Source organism: Oryza sativa, chromosome 4 (assembly GCF_034140825.1).
Source record: "Oryza sativa Japonica Group chromosome 4, ASM3414082v1".
NCBI lineage: Eukaryota > Viridiplantae > Streptophyta > Magnoliopsida > Poales > Poaceae > Oryza > Oryza sativa.
Genome location: NC_089038.1, coordinates 27,093,204 through 27,109,937, shown reverse-complemented (window position 1 = coordinate 27,109,937; position 16,734 = coordinate 27,093,204). Strand labels below are relative to the sequence as shown.

The window sequence follows — 16,734 nt, the reverse complement described above, 5'->3', positions numbered from 1 at the left end:
GAGCGCGCCTGCGTCGTGGAGAGGGATCTGGCGGACCGCGAGGCCGCCGTCACCATCCGGGAAGCAACGCTGGCGGCGCACGAGGCTGCTTGCGCCGAAGAAGAGTTCACGCTCCGCCTCCGCGAGGACGCGCTCACCGAGCGGGAGCGAGCTCTCGAGGGGGCCGAGGCCGCGGCGCAACAACTGGCGGTCAGCCTGTCCCTCCGCGAGGCAGCGCAGGAGGAGCAGGCGCGCCGCAATCTGGAAGGTGCCCGCGCCGAGAGGGCCGTACTGAACCAACGGGCCGCTGAGCTCGAGGCGCGGGCGAAGGAGCTGGACGCGAGGGCGCGCAGCGGCGGGGCGGCCATGGGCGAAAGCGACTTAGCCGCCCGCCTCGCAGCTGCCGAACGCACCATCGCCGATCTGCAGGGCGCGCTGGACTCGTCCGCCGGGGAGGTCGAAGCCCTTCGCTTGGCAGGCGAGGTAGGGCCCGGCATGCTTTGGGACGCCGTCTCCCGCCTAGATTGCGCCGGTCGGCAAGTGGGCCTCTGGAGAGGGCGGACCGTAAAGTACGCCGACAACCAGGGAGGCCTCGCCCAGCGCCTCTCGAAGATGGCCGGGGCTCTCCAACGGCTCCCCGAGGAGCTCGAGAAGACAATTAAGTCATCCTCGAGGGACCTCGCCCAAGGAGCGGTGGAGCTCGTCCTGGCGAGTTACCAGGCCAGGGACCCCAATTTCTCTCCATGGATGGCGCTGGATGAGTTCCCTCCTGGGACCGAGGACCGCGCGCGCGCGCAGGTCCGGGATGCCGCCGACCATATCGTCGACAGCTTCGAGGGTTCGGCCCCTCGGCTCGCGTTCGCCCCCAACTCCAACGAGGAGGGCAATGCCGGTGGTGCAGACGACAGTGACGACGAGGCCGGCGATCCGGGCGCATCGGATTGAGCCCCCAGACCCCCGCCATTCTTCAGTTTTTTCTTCTTTTCTTTCTTCTAAGGCCTTCGGGCCTCTTTTTTGTATAGATCAACTTAATCTGTAATCAAAAATGAAGAAATTTTTGTGTTAATTTCATCTTGCTGTGAGTATGAGATGAGGATGATCTGTGCCGTGGTCCTTTTGTGTCTTAGCTTGAATAAGGGCTTGTGCCCAGGTTCTAGTCCTCAAAAGGCGCGGGTCGGGGCTAGTGCCTGGGGAGATCCACGTGTCGAGACTGGCCAGGCCGGGAACGTGGTGACCGAGGGTTATGGGTGACCCGATTGTGGGTTTTTGCCGATTCCCCCCCGGAGTTCACCACGCCTCGGGGCACGGCTCGGTTCTGGGCCCCGTTTGGCGATTTTAGCCGACCCGAGCCCCCGAGGGCAGGATTGAGCACGAGTGACCTATTTCAAGTCAAGATTCTTCAAAAGGAAAAAACAGCACAGATACAGCCTTTAGGAAAGTGAAACTGCTTTTATTGAAATACTAAAAAAAAAGAAATAAGAATGTGCATGTGTGGCAGCCCCCGGCCAACCCTACACGCCCGAGGGGGTGCGGGGTTGGCCCGAGCCCGAAACCTGACACCCGACCCCCCCCTCAGGGGTAGAAGCGACGAAGGTGTTCGATGTTCCACGGGTTAGGCAGCTCAGTGCCATCGCCCGTGGCCAGCCGTATGGAGCCCGGCCGGGGGATGCCGACCACTCGATACGGACCCTCCCACATTGGTGAAAGCTTGCTCAATCCAGCACGCGTTTGGACGCGGCGTAGGACGAGGTCGTCGACGCAGAGTGATCGGGCCCGGACGTGACGCTGATGGTAGCGTCGCAGGCTCTGCTGGTAGCGCGCGGCTCGGAGGGCCGCGCGCCGCCTTCGCTCTTCCAAGTAGTCGAGGTCATCTCTGCGAAGCTGATCTTGATCAGCCTCGCAGTACATGGTGGCCCGAGGAGACCTCAGGGTGAGCTCGGATGGGAGAACCGCTTCCGCGTCGTAGACGAGGAAGAAAGGCGTTTCCCCGGTTGCTCGGCTTGGTGTAGTTCGGTTTGCCCAGAGCACTGCTGGCAACTCCTCGATCCATGAATCGCCGTGCTTCTTGAGTATGTTGAAGGTCTTGGTTTTAAGGCCTTTGAGGATTTCTGCATTGGCGCGCTCCACTTGGCCATTGCTTCTGGGGTGGGCAGGTGAGGCGAAGCAGAGCTTAATGCCCATGTCTTCGCAGTAGTCGCCGAAGAGTTCACTAGTGAATTGGGTGCCATTATCCGTAATAATACGGTTAGGCACTCCAAACCGGGCCGTGATGCCCTTAATGAATTTAAGTGCGGAGTGCTTATCGATCTTGACGACCGGATAAGCCTCGGGCCACTTAGTGAACCTGTCGATCGCGACATACAGATACTCAAACCCGCCCGGGGCCCGCCTAAACGGTCCCAGGATGTCGAGTCCCCAGACAGCAAATGGCCACGAAAGTGGTATGGTCTGCAGGGCCTGGGCCGGCTGATGGATTTGCTTGGCGTGGAATTGACACGCTCTACATCGCCGGACCAGGTCGACCGCGTCATTAAGAGCTGTCGGCCAATAGAAACCCTGGCGAAAAGCTTTACCAACCAAGGTGCGCGAGGCGGAGTGGGCTCCGCATTCGCCTTCATGGATATCGGCAAGAAGCACAACACCTTGTTCCCGAGGAATGCACTTCAGGAGGATTCCATTAGCCGCGCGCCGATAGAGGGTCCCTTCTACCAGCACGTAGCGTTTGGAAATGCGAAGGACGCGTTCACTCCCTTCGCGGTCCTCGGGTAGAGTCTTATCTGTGAGGTATGCTTGGATCTCGGCGATCCAAGCAATCAATCTAAGGGAGTTGGGAGCACTCCCCTCGGGTCCCGAGGCCTGGACTCCGACGGGCCTCGGGGGCCGGTCAGGCGCATTCGTCTCCCCTAAGGGGTCGGGTCGCGCCGACGGCTGGGCAAGCCTTTCTTCAAAGGCGCCCGGCGGGGTCTGGGCTCGCGAGGACGCGAGCCGTGAGAGTTCGTCGGCAATCATGTTATCCCGTCTGGGCACATGCCGAAGCTCAATCCCGTCAAAATGGCGCTCCATACGCCGTACTTGGCGCACGTAGGCGTCCATCTGCGGGTCAGAGCACCGGTACTCCTTACAGACTTGGTTAACGACCAGCTGGGAGTCGCCTAACACCAGGAGGCGGCGGATCCCCAGTCCAGCTGCCACTCTGAGTCCGGCAAGGAGTCCCTCGTATTCTGCCATATTATTGGTCGCTCGAAAGTCGAGGCGGACCAAGTATCTGAGGACGTCTCCGCTCGGAGAGGTCAACGTGACCCCCGCACCGGCGCCCTGAAGAGACAGGGAGCCGTCGAACTGCATCACCCAGTGGGCGGTGTGAGGCAGCTGCGAGGGGTCCGTGCTGGCCTCGGGGATCGAGACGGGCTCGGGAGCCGGGGTCCACTCTGCCACAAAATCGGCGAGGGCCTGGCTCTTGATAGCGTGGCGTGGTTCAAAGTGCAAATCGAACTCAGAAAGTTCGATTGCCCATTTCACCACCCGTCCTGTACCCTCTCGATTATGCAAGATTTGACCGAGGGGGTAAGACGTAACTACAGTGACCCGATGCGCCTGGAAATAATGGCGCAGTTTCCTCGAGGCCATCAGAATAGCGTAAAGCATCTTCTCGGCCTGAGGGTATCGGGTTTTGGCGTCCCGGAGGGCCTCACTAACAAAGTAGACGGGCCGCTGCACCTTTCGGTGGGGCCGATCCTCTTTGCTAGGGGCCGCATCCCTGGGGCACTCTTCGTCCAAGCAGCCTCGCGGGGCGCACTTGTCTTCTGTGCTGATGACCTCGGGGTCGGAGGATAACAGGGGCGGCCTTCCCACAGTGGCTTCGGGGCCGTCCTGGGGGTCGGGGGCTCCTGGCGTCGTCGGACAAGCGGGTAAAGGGCCAACTCCGGTCGTCAGGGGCCTTAGGCCTCCGTTCGGCTCGGGGGCCTCTTCTCCCTGCTCTTTCCCGGGTCGAGTCAGCACAGGGTTAGCCTCGGGGTCAAAGGGCGATAGGTGCGGCCTTCCCACAGTGGCCTCAGGGCCTTCCTGGGGGTCGGGGGCTCCTAGCACCGTCTGACAAGCGGGCAGAGGGCCAACTCCGGTCGTCGGGGGCCTTGGGCCACCGTTCGGCTCGGGAGCCTCTCCTCCCTGCTCTCTCCCGGGCCAAGTCGGCACAGGGTGGGGAAGCGTGAAATGAGAATTGTTCTCATCGCGCTCCACAACCAATGCCGCACTAACTACTTGCGGGGTCACCGCTAAGTAGAGTAACAAGGGCTCGTCTGGCTCCGGGGCGACCAGAACTGGGGGAGAGCTTAGATACGCCTTCAACTGGGTGAGGGCATTTTCGGCTTCCTCCGTCCAGGTAAACGGTCCGGAGCGTTTGAGAAGCTTAAATAAGGGTAACGCCTTCTCTCCCAGCCTCGATATGAATCGACTTAGGGCGGCCATGCAACCAGTGACGCATTGCACATCCCTAAGTTTGCTGGGGGGGCGCATCCGCTCTATAGCCCGTATCTTCTCGGGGTTGGCCTCAATTCCTCGGGCAGAGACCAAGAACCCTAGAAGCTTGCCCGCAGGTACACCGAACACACACTTATCGGGGTTTAGTTTTATGCGGGCGGAGCGGAGACTCTCAAAAGTTTCCGCTAGATCTGAGAGTAACATTTCCTGGTTGCGCGTCTTTACAACCAAGTCATCGACATAAGCCTCAACATTACGTCCTAATTGGCTACCCAGAGAAATTCGAGTAGTACGTTGAAAAGTAGGACCTGCATTCTTTAACCCGAAGGGCATTGTCGTATAACAATAGGTTCCTATGGGGGTAATGAACGCAGTTTTTTCCTCATCCTCCCTAGCCATGCGAATCTGATGGTAACCAGAGTATGCATCTAGAAAACACAAAAGGTCGCACCCCGCAGTGGAGTCGACAATCTGATCTATGCGAGGCAGGGGGTAAGGATCCTTAGGACATGCCTTGTTAAGGTCGGTGTAGTCGATGCACATCCGAAGCTTGCCGTTCGCCTTGGGAACGACCACCGGGTTCGCCAGCCACTCCGGATGGATGACCTCACGGATGAATCCGGCCTCCAGAAGTCGCGCCACCTCCTCGCGGATGAAGGCTTGACGTTCCGGGGCCTGCCGCCGCACTTTCTGCCGGACCGGCCTTGCGCCCGGCCGCACGGCAAGACGGTGCTCAATCAACCCCCTGGGGACCCCGGGCATATCCGCCGGTCTCCATGCGAAGACGTCAGCGTTTGCCCGCAGGAAGGAGACGAGCGCGTCTTCCTATTTGCCGTCCAGAAGACCACCGATCCGTGTGGTCTTAGACGGGCCGTCGCCCAGGGCAACCTCCTTGACCGGGACCTCGTCGCCTGTGATCATCCGCTGCCTCGGGGTGGCGGGGGCGTAGGCGCCAAGCCTCTCGTCGCCACCCTCGGGCTTGGACGCAGCGTCGAGGTGGTCCGCGCGCTGCTCCAGACAAGCGAGCGCGACTTTGAGGTCGCCATGGACAGAGATGGGGCCACCGGGGCCCGGCATCTTCATCTGTAGGTAGGCGTAGTGGACCGCCGCCATGAACTTCACCAATGCGGGCCTCCCCAGGACCGCGTTGTAGGGCAGACTGAGGTCCGCCACATCGAAGTTCACCCGCTCCGTGCGGAAGTTAGCGGATCCACCGAAGGTGACCGGTAGGTCAATGTGTCCTAACGGCCACGTGTGCCCCGGCGTCACACCGATAATTGGCTGGGACGGCCGGAGCACCATCCCCGGGGCCTTGATGGCGTCAAAGGCCGCAGGGGAAAGGATGTTGAGGGCCGCTCCCCCATCAATGAGGACACGCCCCAACTTCACGTTGCAAACGGTGGGAGAAACCACCATCGCAATCTGCCCTCCCCGGGCAACGCACGGTGGGTGGTCGGTCTGGTCGAAGGTAAGGGCAACCTCCGACCACCGCGCCCGGCGCGTCGCCTCATGAGTAGGGGCCGCGGCCAGAAGCTCTCGCTTCATGGCCTTGAAGCTCCGGCGAGAAACGTGAGCACACGCTCCCCCATCGACGGTAGCAATGGTGGCCCCAGGCTCTTGGAAACCTAGGTCATCATCGCCGTCATCGATGTCCTCGGTGGGGGCCTTCTGCTTGGCCTCACTTCGCCGATTACCGGAAGGAACCGCCGGGGATTTGCCCTCTCGGCGCTCCTGCCTCCTCTCCTCCTCCCACTTCCTCGTCCGCTCAGCCAAACTTTTGACTGCACGGCAGTCCGCGAGGTCGTGAAGGGATGTATTGTGGACGGTGCACCACTTGCCGGTTGGGCGTTCCCTGCTGGGAGCGCCGGCCTCGTTCTTTTTGCCTCCCGCAGGCCTCCCCTTTCGGGTGGCCCGCGAAGCGCCCTCGACGGCGAGGACATGACCCTCGTCGTCGGTATGGGCTGACCTCTTCTTCCTCCTCCTGTCACGCCGCCCTATTTGAGCGGCGGATCCGGAGGCGGCCGAAGCTGCCACACCGGAACCGAAGGGGTTCCAGGTCCATGCCTCCTCCTTACGAGCCACTCGGTCCGCGAGCTGAAAAAGCTCCGCGGTAGTCTGGGGCTCTTTGGAGGTGATCTTTTCGAGCATGCGGTTGTGCCGCACACCCCCCCTGAACGCGTAAATCACCGCGTGTGCAGGGATGCATGGTATGGTGTTGCGGACTTGACAGAACCGCTGAATGTACGAGCGAAGTGACTCATCATCCCTTCGCTGTACTGCGTGCAAGTCCGCTTCCTCACCTGGGCGCGGATATGTGCCTTGGAAGTTCATGGTGAACTGTTGGCACAAATCCTCCCAAGAGTGGACAGACGCGGGTGGCAAGTTCATTAGCCAACCCCGCGCCTGTCCTTTCAGGGCCATGGGAAAGAAATTCGCCATGACCCTGTCGTCACCCCCGGCGGCCTCGATCCCGGTCGTGTAGACCTGGAGAAACTCGGCGGGGTTGACGCTCCCGTCATATTTTTCGGCGATGGTGGGCCGGAACCTTGGGGGCCAACGGACATTCCGAAGGCTCGCCACAAAGGCTCTACAGCCGACACCACCAACCGGGGGCACGGAGGGCTGATCCCCGCGTCCGTGGTGAGGTGACACTCCGGACGAGGAGGCGCCCTCCGTTGCGTGGGGAGCACGTCGGCCATTACGCCGGCGCTCGATACTGATGCGGGCATCCGGTTCCCCACGCAGATCTTCCCGGGTCGGAGGCGTTGACGAAGGAGTGGCGGCCGAATGGCGAATAGCGGCTGTCGCTCGCCGCGCCCTCCGTCTTGACGACGCGGAGCCGGTGGTAGCAGCACCAGAGGCCTTGGTGGCGGAGGACCGCCCACCAGCATCTAGGCGCTGCCGTGCAGTCATGACCAATTTGGCCACATCGTCCAGCCAACGTTGGGCTGGAGACTCCGGGTCATGGGCGACGGGCGGGTGACGTAGGAGCGCGCCTGCAGCTTGGAGCGCGCCCTGGGGCGTGCTGCCGTCGCCGTAGACGAGGAGGCGACGCTCCCCATCTCGCCGCCCTTCTCCACCTCCTGTGGATGTCGAAGTCGCGGATCCTTGAGCCCTCTCGAGCGCCTTCTCCCGCCTAGGACTTTGGCGTGGAAGGGGCGGTGGAGTACGAGGTCGACGGCGTGGGTTTGGCTCCCCGTCGTCACCGCTCATACTCGGGGAGAGGTCGTGTGCCTTTGCTGGCTCGGCCATTGGGCTGAACAGGAAAAGCTTGGCGCACACGAAAGAGTGCGAGAGCTCAGAAAATCCCTCGCAGAGCCCCCTACCTGGCGCGCCAGATGACGGAGCGTGAGGCTCCTCACCGGGAGACTGCGCAGGCCCCCCTTTGCCGGTTCGGCTGGGGACTCAGGGTGAGATTCTAAGCTCTCTGTATGTGGAAGGTTCGCTAGACCGGAAACACACAAGACACAGGCGGTGTATACAGGTTCGGGCCGCTGAGAAGCGTAATACCCTACTCCTGTGTTTTGGGTGATCTGCGTATGAAGGAGCTACAAGGTATGAGCCAGCCTCTCCCTTGTTCTGGGTTCCCAATCTGGAAAAGTCCAGTCCCCATCTCAGTGGGCAAGGTCCTCCTTTTATATCTTAAGGGGATACCACATGCACCATTTCTCTCTTTTTTTTGTGGGGACTTACCCCACCTTTTCATAAATGGACGGAGATTTGTATAGTTGCCGTCCGAGTCACCTTCTGATGAGACGGGCCACAACTACCTCCACTTTCGCCGGGAGCAGGTGCGACGTGGAATCGTGGCTGTCTGCTGACGACATGACCGGTGTCAGACCAGTCACGTCGGTCATTCTTGTCCACCACGTGTCAGCTTAGCAATCTACATGTTCGCCCTTCTTCACACAACATCTTGCCTGCAATGGTTAGGATGAAGCCTGGCATATATCTGACCAGGACTAACGTGCCATCTCTGGGAGGTAACACGCTAGCTCCAGCTGGGGACGAGCGCCTAGAAGCCCTCGTCCTGACGGGATGGGGCGAGGCGTGTGTCAGATCGCCTGTCGCCACCTAACCCGCGATCTGACCGGTCTGTGACTGGTCACTGACCGGATAAACTAGTGCACTGCACTGCGTTACATGCGGCGTGACACGCTCAGCCAAACCGCAATAAATGTGGTTAGGTGAGCCCCACTGTGCTCACCTAACCCATACACGCAGAGCAAAGACCCACGAGGGGTCGGGGCGCCTCGGCCCTCGGGGCCGAGGCGGGTGCGGCCCGACCCCCTCGGGGGGACTAAGAGGAGGGCGAACACATCACCCTCGGGCCCGACGTCCCTCGGAGGTGCCAGGCCACGTGTGCGATTGTGTCTGCCTCAAACCTCTAGTCATGATACTCCTGATCCCATGTCACCGACAAACAGGATTTTCAAAACAAAATCACATCAACAATTCATTACAGTGAAGCAAATTGATTTTCAAACATCAACATACAAACATCAATTTCTCACAGCATCCAAAAGTCCAAACATCTGCATCGATTTCTCACAGCATTTTCAACATGTAAATATCAACACATACACATCGGTCGCCAACGACCTTGGAGACTGCCGTCGCCGTCTCCCTATGGCCAGATCGAGGAGAGGGAGGGGAGGAAGGGGAGGGCATCGCTGGTCTCCAGCTATCACCATCGCCACCAGATTTGCCCCCCATCGCCATCGCCGTCTCGAGGCTGGAGGTGGCCCGATTTGGTGCTCATGCCCCTCTGGAAGCAGGATCCGCCACCCGTGGCCCTGCGGCAGTCACGGCGGCGGATCTGGCCTCCCCCGTCGTCGCGGCGGTCGGATCTGGGCCCGAGCTCGTGGCGGCCAGCGGTGGAGAGGATGTCGCACCCCACTGCCGTGGAGAGGCGGTGGAAGCGACAGTAGCCGGCGGCGGTGGAGAAGAGAGGAAGAAGGAGAGACTGAGGGAGGAGGGAGAGAGGCGGCGGAGAGGCTGAGGGAGAAGGGAGGGGGGGATGTGGTGGTGGATTTTTATATTCATCTCTTTTTTTTTTTTTGCAACGGTCCTCTTTACCTACCGCCAATGAAAATAAGTTTTTTTTTATTGGCGGATACTTAAGGCGTCCGCCTCGAAAAATTGAGTAGTTTTTTTTATGGTGGATCTCTTAGTGTGGCTGCCAGCAAAACGTTTTCGCTGGTGGTCCGTAGCCCCCCACCCCTTGTTATGTTTTTGCCGGCAGTTTTTATGTATGGCCGTCAGTGAAAATTAGTGAAAATTATAAAGTACCGCCATGAAAAATCTATTTTTAAGTTGAGTTTCACCGTCGATGCGACCGTCTTGACCCGCCAACGACATCTCCGTGTTTGTGAGAACAGTCCCCTTCCTCCTAGCCTTTTACAACCCCATGCTCTACATCACTTAACCTTGCAGCAAGTCCGACAGGTCAAGAACTCCCAATGTTGTTGAAGAAGGAAAGCTATTGCCTGCTTCCATCATGGGCTGAAGCTAGCAAAGTGGCCCAAAACACCAATCCTAGTCCAAAATGCTATCCAAGGTAAAAAATACAGAGACCCGGTTCAGCATGAAACTCGGAAAGTGAAATTTACTCTATATAAAAACGTAGGAATGAGATAAATTTAGGAACCCTTTAGTTTTTAGCGCACTACCACACACACTGATACACATATGCATAAGTGATAAAATAATGCATTAATCCGGATATGAAAATAACTCTTCAAAACTAGGGATATCTCCTAAGCAAACAAGCCATATATTTCCGACTATGAAAAGATTGCTCCTACTATTATATGGTATATGCTACTTGTGCTGGTGTATCCAGAGATCGAAGACGACGTGTTGCCAAGCATACACGTGATGGTTGTGAAAACGGTCATGGAAATTCCTGATTAAGCGAGTATCGTTTTCGTATAAAGGGTACAATTTCTGACCATATCGTTTTTAGCTATTTATAAATTTTGTTTTTTTCTAATTTTTTTTCATCGTATTGGTATCGACACTAAGTAGTTTAAATGATATATATGATCAGTTACCAGCCAATCGAGCGTCATTGCCAAAGATATGTTTCATTCCGGCCGTTTTCACCCTTGCTGCAGTACTTATCCGACTATAACAAAATTTGCTGATGTGCTCCTACTATGTAGACATGATAGGAGGAGACAAGAAACGTGATGAAGCATGTGGTCACCAGCTCACTGTATATATTAGAACTTGAAAAACAAGAGATAATGGGGAGAGAGACAGATACATGAGTTATGCCGTGTTCTTTCAGTTCCTATCTATTATATTATTAAAAAAATAGAAAAAGGAGCCTCCACGTTCGCTCTCATGGTCTAGAAATTCTCACATTAATCAGAGAAAAAGAAAAAACAGAGTCAATATAGAAATACAATTTAGAAATAGTTGAAATTCGGAATTAAAAAATAAGAAATATTAGAAGAGAAGACTAGAGTCCATATAGAAATACAATTTAGAAATAGTTGAAATTCGGAATTAAAAAAAGGAATATTAGAAGAGGAGACTAGAGTCCATATAGAAATACAATTAGAAAATAACTGAAATTCGAAATTAAAAATAAGGAATATTAGGAGTAGAGTATAGAGTACATATAGAAATACAATTAGGAAATAACTGAAATTCGGAATTAAAAATAGGAATATTAGAAGTAAAGTATAGAGTCCATATAGAAATACAATTAAGAAAAAAAATAGAAATTTATAATTAAAAAATAAGGAATATTAGAAGTAGAGTATAGAGTCCATATAGAAATACAATTAAGAAAAAAATAGAAATTCGGAAATAAAAAAAGGAATATTAGAAGTAGAGTATAGAGTCCATATAGGAATTCAAAATTAACTAAAATTTGGAATAAACATAATAAAATTAAAAGTAGAGTTTAGTGTCCGTATAAAAATACAATTTACAAATAATTAAAATTCAAAAAAATAGAAAAAGGAGCCTCCACGTTCGCTCTCATGGTCTAGAAATTCTCACATTAATCAGAGAAAAAGAAAAAACAGAGTCAATATAGAAATACAATTTAGAAATAGTTGAAATTCGGAATTAAAAAATAAGAAATATTAGAAGAGAAGACTAGAGTCCATATAGAAATACAATTTAGAAATAGTTGAAATTCGGAATTAAAAAAAGGAATATTAGAAGAGGAGACTAGAGTCCATATAGAAATACAATTAGAAAATAACTGAAATTCGAAATTAAAAATAAGGAATATTAGGAGTAGAGTATAGAGTACATATAGAAATACAATTAGGAAATAACTGAAATTCGGAATTAAAAATAGGAATATTAGAAGTAAAGTATAGAGTCCATATAGAAATACAATTAAGAAAAAAAATAGAAATTTATAATTAAAAAATAAGGAATATTAGAAGTAGAGTATAGAGTCCATATAGAAATACAATTAAGAAAAAAATAGAAATTCGGAAATAAAAAAAGGAATATTAGAAGTAGAGTATAGAGTCCATATAGGAATTCAAAATTAACTAAAATTTGGAATAAACATAATAAAATTAAAAGTAGAGTTTAGTGTCCGTATAAAAATACAATTTACAAATAATTAAAATTCAAAATTAAGAAAAACATGGGAAGAAGAGTTTAAAGTCAATATAGGAGTACAATTTAGAAGTAACTGAAATTCGAAATTAAAAGTTAAATAATATTGAAAGATGAGTTTAGAGTCCACATATAAATACAATTATAAATAATAAAAATTCAGAAATAAAAATAAATAATATTGGAAGAAGAGCATAGAGTCTATATAGAAATACAATTTACAGAAAATTCGGAATTAAAAAAATATTAAAAGACGAGTCTAGAGTCCATATAAGAATATATATATATATATATATATATATATATATATATATATATATATATATATATATATATATATATATATATATATATATATATATATATATATATATATATAATTTACAAATAACTAAAATTTGATACTAAAACTAATTAATAACTAACACATATATAAAATATACTTCATCCGTTTCACAATGTAAAACTTTCTAGCATTGCCCACATTCATTGAGATGTTAATGAATCTAGACATATATATGTGTTTAGATTCATTAACATATATATTTATGTAGGCAATGCTAGAAAGTCTTACATTGTGAAACGGAGGAAGTAATATAAATACTACACATTAGTAGTTTTGTAAAGTTATTGAAAAATTTAAAATTATTTTGTCATTTTAATATATTTGAATAATATAATGAGAAAACATATATGGTATTATATGAGAGAAAATATAATGATGCTAGCCACGTAATCTGCGTGGGCCACCATACTAGTTTCTAGTATTTTAGGAGCACTGATTTAAATGTACGAAAATCTATACATTATTACCACTTTATGCTATTTTATTTTCTTTTTTTCAATCTGTTTTTTGATTTTTCTTTCCTTTTTTGCCCTTTGCGGACCCACGGGACAATCAATCTGCTCTTTTTTTATAGCAATTTTACGGTCCTTAAAGAGTTAACATGAGGTACCACTTCTTTTATTGTATGTTTGGTATCTCTTGATACATAGATGCTATAATATATCAAATTTTACACTAGATTTAGTACCTCATGGTACCTCTCAAGTCCTGTAAAATTGCTATTCTTTTTCTCTCTCTTCTTGGAGCGACACTCGTCTTCCCTTGGCTGTCTCCTCCGAGCAGTGGTGGATCCGAAAAGAAATAGCAAGGGATCTACACAAGCTAGAACCCCCCCCCCCCCTCCCACGAGCTCCACCAGCGAAGGAAATCTATTATGTCGCTTTCTCGTAGTCATGTTCGTGAATCATGGATGTGTACAAGGCCAACTCCAATCGCCGATGCCGACTTACGCGTAACGTGAAGGCCTAGGCTGTGTTTAGTTTCTTAAATTGGGAAGAAGTTTAGAGAAAGTTAGTAGTTTGAAAAAAAATTAAGAGTTTATGTGAGTAAAAAAAATTTAAATGTGATGTAATGTGATAAAAAGTTGAGAGTTTAGGAAAGTTTGATGTGAACTAAACAGGGCCCAGCCTGCTAGTTCTCCATTTGTAGCCCAGAGTGGCAGACCATCGGCAGAGACGACCAAAAATTTGCCATATTCTCCACCTCATCCTCCCATGATCCATCCCAGTCCCAGTACCCCACACGCAACTGGCTCCTCCATTTCCTCTTCCCCGTTGATCCAAGTAGTCTTCACCATCTCCATCCGCAAAAGACTACACTGTATATCACTATATCCAGTAATCGATACTCCCTCTCTATTTATATATAATATTATTGATTTTTTAAATATATTTAATTATTTATCTTATTTAAAAAATTATTTAATTATAATTTATTTATTTATCATCAAATTTTATTTAAACCCGACTTAAATATTTTTATATTTATAAAGAATTTTGAAAGACAAACAATCCCGTGTTTAAAAAAGTCAACGATATCGTATATTAAAAAACAGAAATAATACTTATTTGTTAGATACGTCGGCAATGATCGGGAGAATGCACGATACACCATATGTCGCTATCATGGGTAGAAAACTGAGTTAGGAGCAGAGTGGCTGGCACTATATATTCACCACCACAAAAGCAACGGGGATATAATAGCCCTCACTCGTCAGTCTGCTTTTCTCACAGAAGAGAGCAGATCACTAATCGAATAAGAAAGTTGGTGCGCATCTGCTTGTACGCAAAAAATGGAACGAGACATCACCAGCCTCCCGACTAAAAGGTTCGTATGATTTCCTTAATTTCTTGGCAGAAACACTGTAATCTGGAGCCATGCACGGTCGCAAAGTAGTATCACTCCGTAGTAACACGTTCTGCTCCGCCGTGTCACTGCCAGGGTTGCTGTGGTCACCGGCGGCAACAAAGGGATCGGACTGGAGGTGTGCCGGCAGCTGGCTGCCGACGGCATCACGGTGGTTCTGACGGCCAGGGACGAGACGAGGGGCGTGGAGGCCGCCGAGAAGCTCAGTGGGATGGGCCTCTCCAGTGTCGTCTTCCATCAGCTGGAGGTCACGGACAGTTCTAGCGTTGCTCGGTTGGCTGATTTCTTGAAGACTCGTTTTGGCAAGCTAGATATACTGGCAAGCTCTCCTTTTCCTTGCTCGATCGATACAACAACTACTAGTAGTCTACCACTACTTTGCTTCGAACCTGACCAGTGAGAGATGTTCTGTTTGCAGGTGAATAATGCAGCGGTTGGCGGGATGGAGTACGTCCAAGGAGTGGATACCAACAAGGAACAGGTGGGTTCACGCATGATTCATGTTTTGGCCGGATTGTGATTGTGAATTACCTTCAGAATTCAGTTCGTCACCAAAATTACTGAATTGGCTCCAGCGTAGAACCTTTTTGTTGTAAGCAAAACTGAACCAAGTTTATTTGTTGATGCGCGCAACAGTTCGTTAGCATGGACAAGAAACAAAGACTTGCATGGTTGAATAAACAAGGCCGGGAGACGTACGACGCCGCAAAGAACGGCGTGCAGACGAACTACTACGGCACGAAGATTGTAATCCAAGCCTTGCTACCACTGCTCCTGCAATCCTCCGGCGAAGGAAGAATCGTTAACGTCTCCTCCGACTTTGGACTACTAAGAGTAGGTTCCTCAAACTGATCACACCGTGTCCCTGCAATATCTCGATTAAGGCAAAATTAAATCGAAATCGATCGAGATTTTTCCTTTTTACTCCCGATCAAGTAGGTCGTCAACAACGAGGATCTGAGGAAGGAGCTGGACGACGTTGATAACCTCACCGAGGAACGGCTGGACGAGGTGCTGGACAGCTTCCTGAAAGACTTCGAGGCCGGCGCGCTGGAGGCGCACGGGTGGCCGACGGCGTTCGCGGCGTACAAGACGGCCAAGGTGGCCATGAACGCGTACACGAGGATCTTGGCGAGGAGGCACCCGGAGCTGCGCGTCAACTGCGCGCACCCGGGCTACGTCAAGACGGACATGACCATCGACTCGGGATTCCTGACGCCCGAGGAGGGCGGGAGGAACGTCGTGACGGTGGCCCTCCTGCCGGATGGCGGCCCGACCGGTGCGTTCTTCGCTGAGGGCAAGGAGGCGTCGTTCCTGGGATGACGGCGGAGAGGCCAAAAAGTGAGGCCCTTTGGAGACGGAGTACAGACTACAAAATAATTGAGCTATTGGCACTAAATTATTATAATAAAAAATAATTAGTATCAATATATTACACTGTAGCAATGATAGTTTTTCTGTGATAAATAACTATATTTTATTGCAACGATTTACAATCGTTTTTTTATTTAGTATTTTTGTTGCGATAGAAAATGAGATATCGCCAAAAAAAAATCTTATTGTTATAAAAAACATGTTCTATCGTCATAATTTTAATGTTTGTGGCAATTTACATAGTACACGGCTGTGAAGTTACTTTTTACTATTTTTTTGTTGCCACGATCAACGAATTCGTTGCAATAAAAAAATTGTTGACTCATAATTTAACTTAATTTTTTCATATGGACATCAACTGAGACAAATTTTATATGAAAATTATAGCTCTTGACGAGATCTACAATTTTATAGGTGATAATTTTTTTAGATATTCAAATCTCAGTTAGGTAGTCTCAATGAAACGATATGCATTCTTCAATAGGATTGGTGCGTAGATGAGTTGGTAAAAGAGAGCACGCGTGAAGGATAGGTCATGGGTTCGAATCCTAGCCAAGACATTAATATTTGAACTTTTAATTTGGTACGTAGAACTAATGCCACATATGGAGTGGTGGCAATAATTTTTGTTGCAATATGAATTTTTTTGCCACATCTATTCTGTGGCAACATAGAAATTTATTACCAGTAAATAAAAATCATTGCAATAAACTATTACCACCTTATTTATTACCACGGATAGCAATGATTTTAAAATTTTGACAATATGTATTTGTTGTCACAATTTTAGTATTGATAGCATGATTTTTTTTTGATTACAAATGATTTTTCTAGTAGGTCGCCGCCTGTGACACCACCCATCGTCGCGAGATTCTCACTAGCGACGGGAATCTATCATGCCTCTCTCTTGTAGTCTTATTCGTAGACATGAACAAGGCCAACTTCATTTGCGATGCCGAGCTTCATGTGAAGGCCCTGCCAGTTTTGTGTCTGTAGCCTAGAGCGTCACCGGAGACAATCAGACAACTAAGAATGTGCCCTATTCTCCACCTCATCCTCCCATCCCAGTATCCCACACGCGACAGACTCCTCCATTT

General features: G+C 50.2%; 1 protein-coding gene across 1 annotated transcript; it reads left to right on the top strand.

Annotated features, from left to right (window-relative positions):
- The first annotated feature begins 14,093 nt into the window (after positions 1-14,093).
- Positions 14,094-15,853, top strand: LOC4336494 (salutaridine reductase). The gene is made up of 5 exons (XM_015780119.3): positions 14,094-14,224; positions 14,339-14,582; positions 14,682-14,744; positions 14,900-15,097; positions 15,203-15,853. The coding sequence occupies exons 1-5, from the start codon at positions 14,190-14,192 to the stop codon at positions 15,584-15,586; spliced, it is 924 nt and encodes a 307-aa protein (XP_015635605.1). The 5' UTR covers positions 14,094-14,189; the 3' UTR covers positions 15,587-15,853.
- The last annotated feature ends 881 nt before the right edge of the window (positions 15,854-16,734 follow it).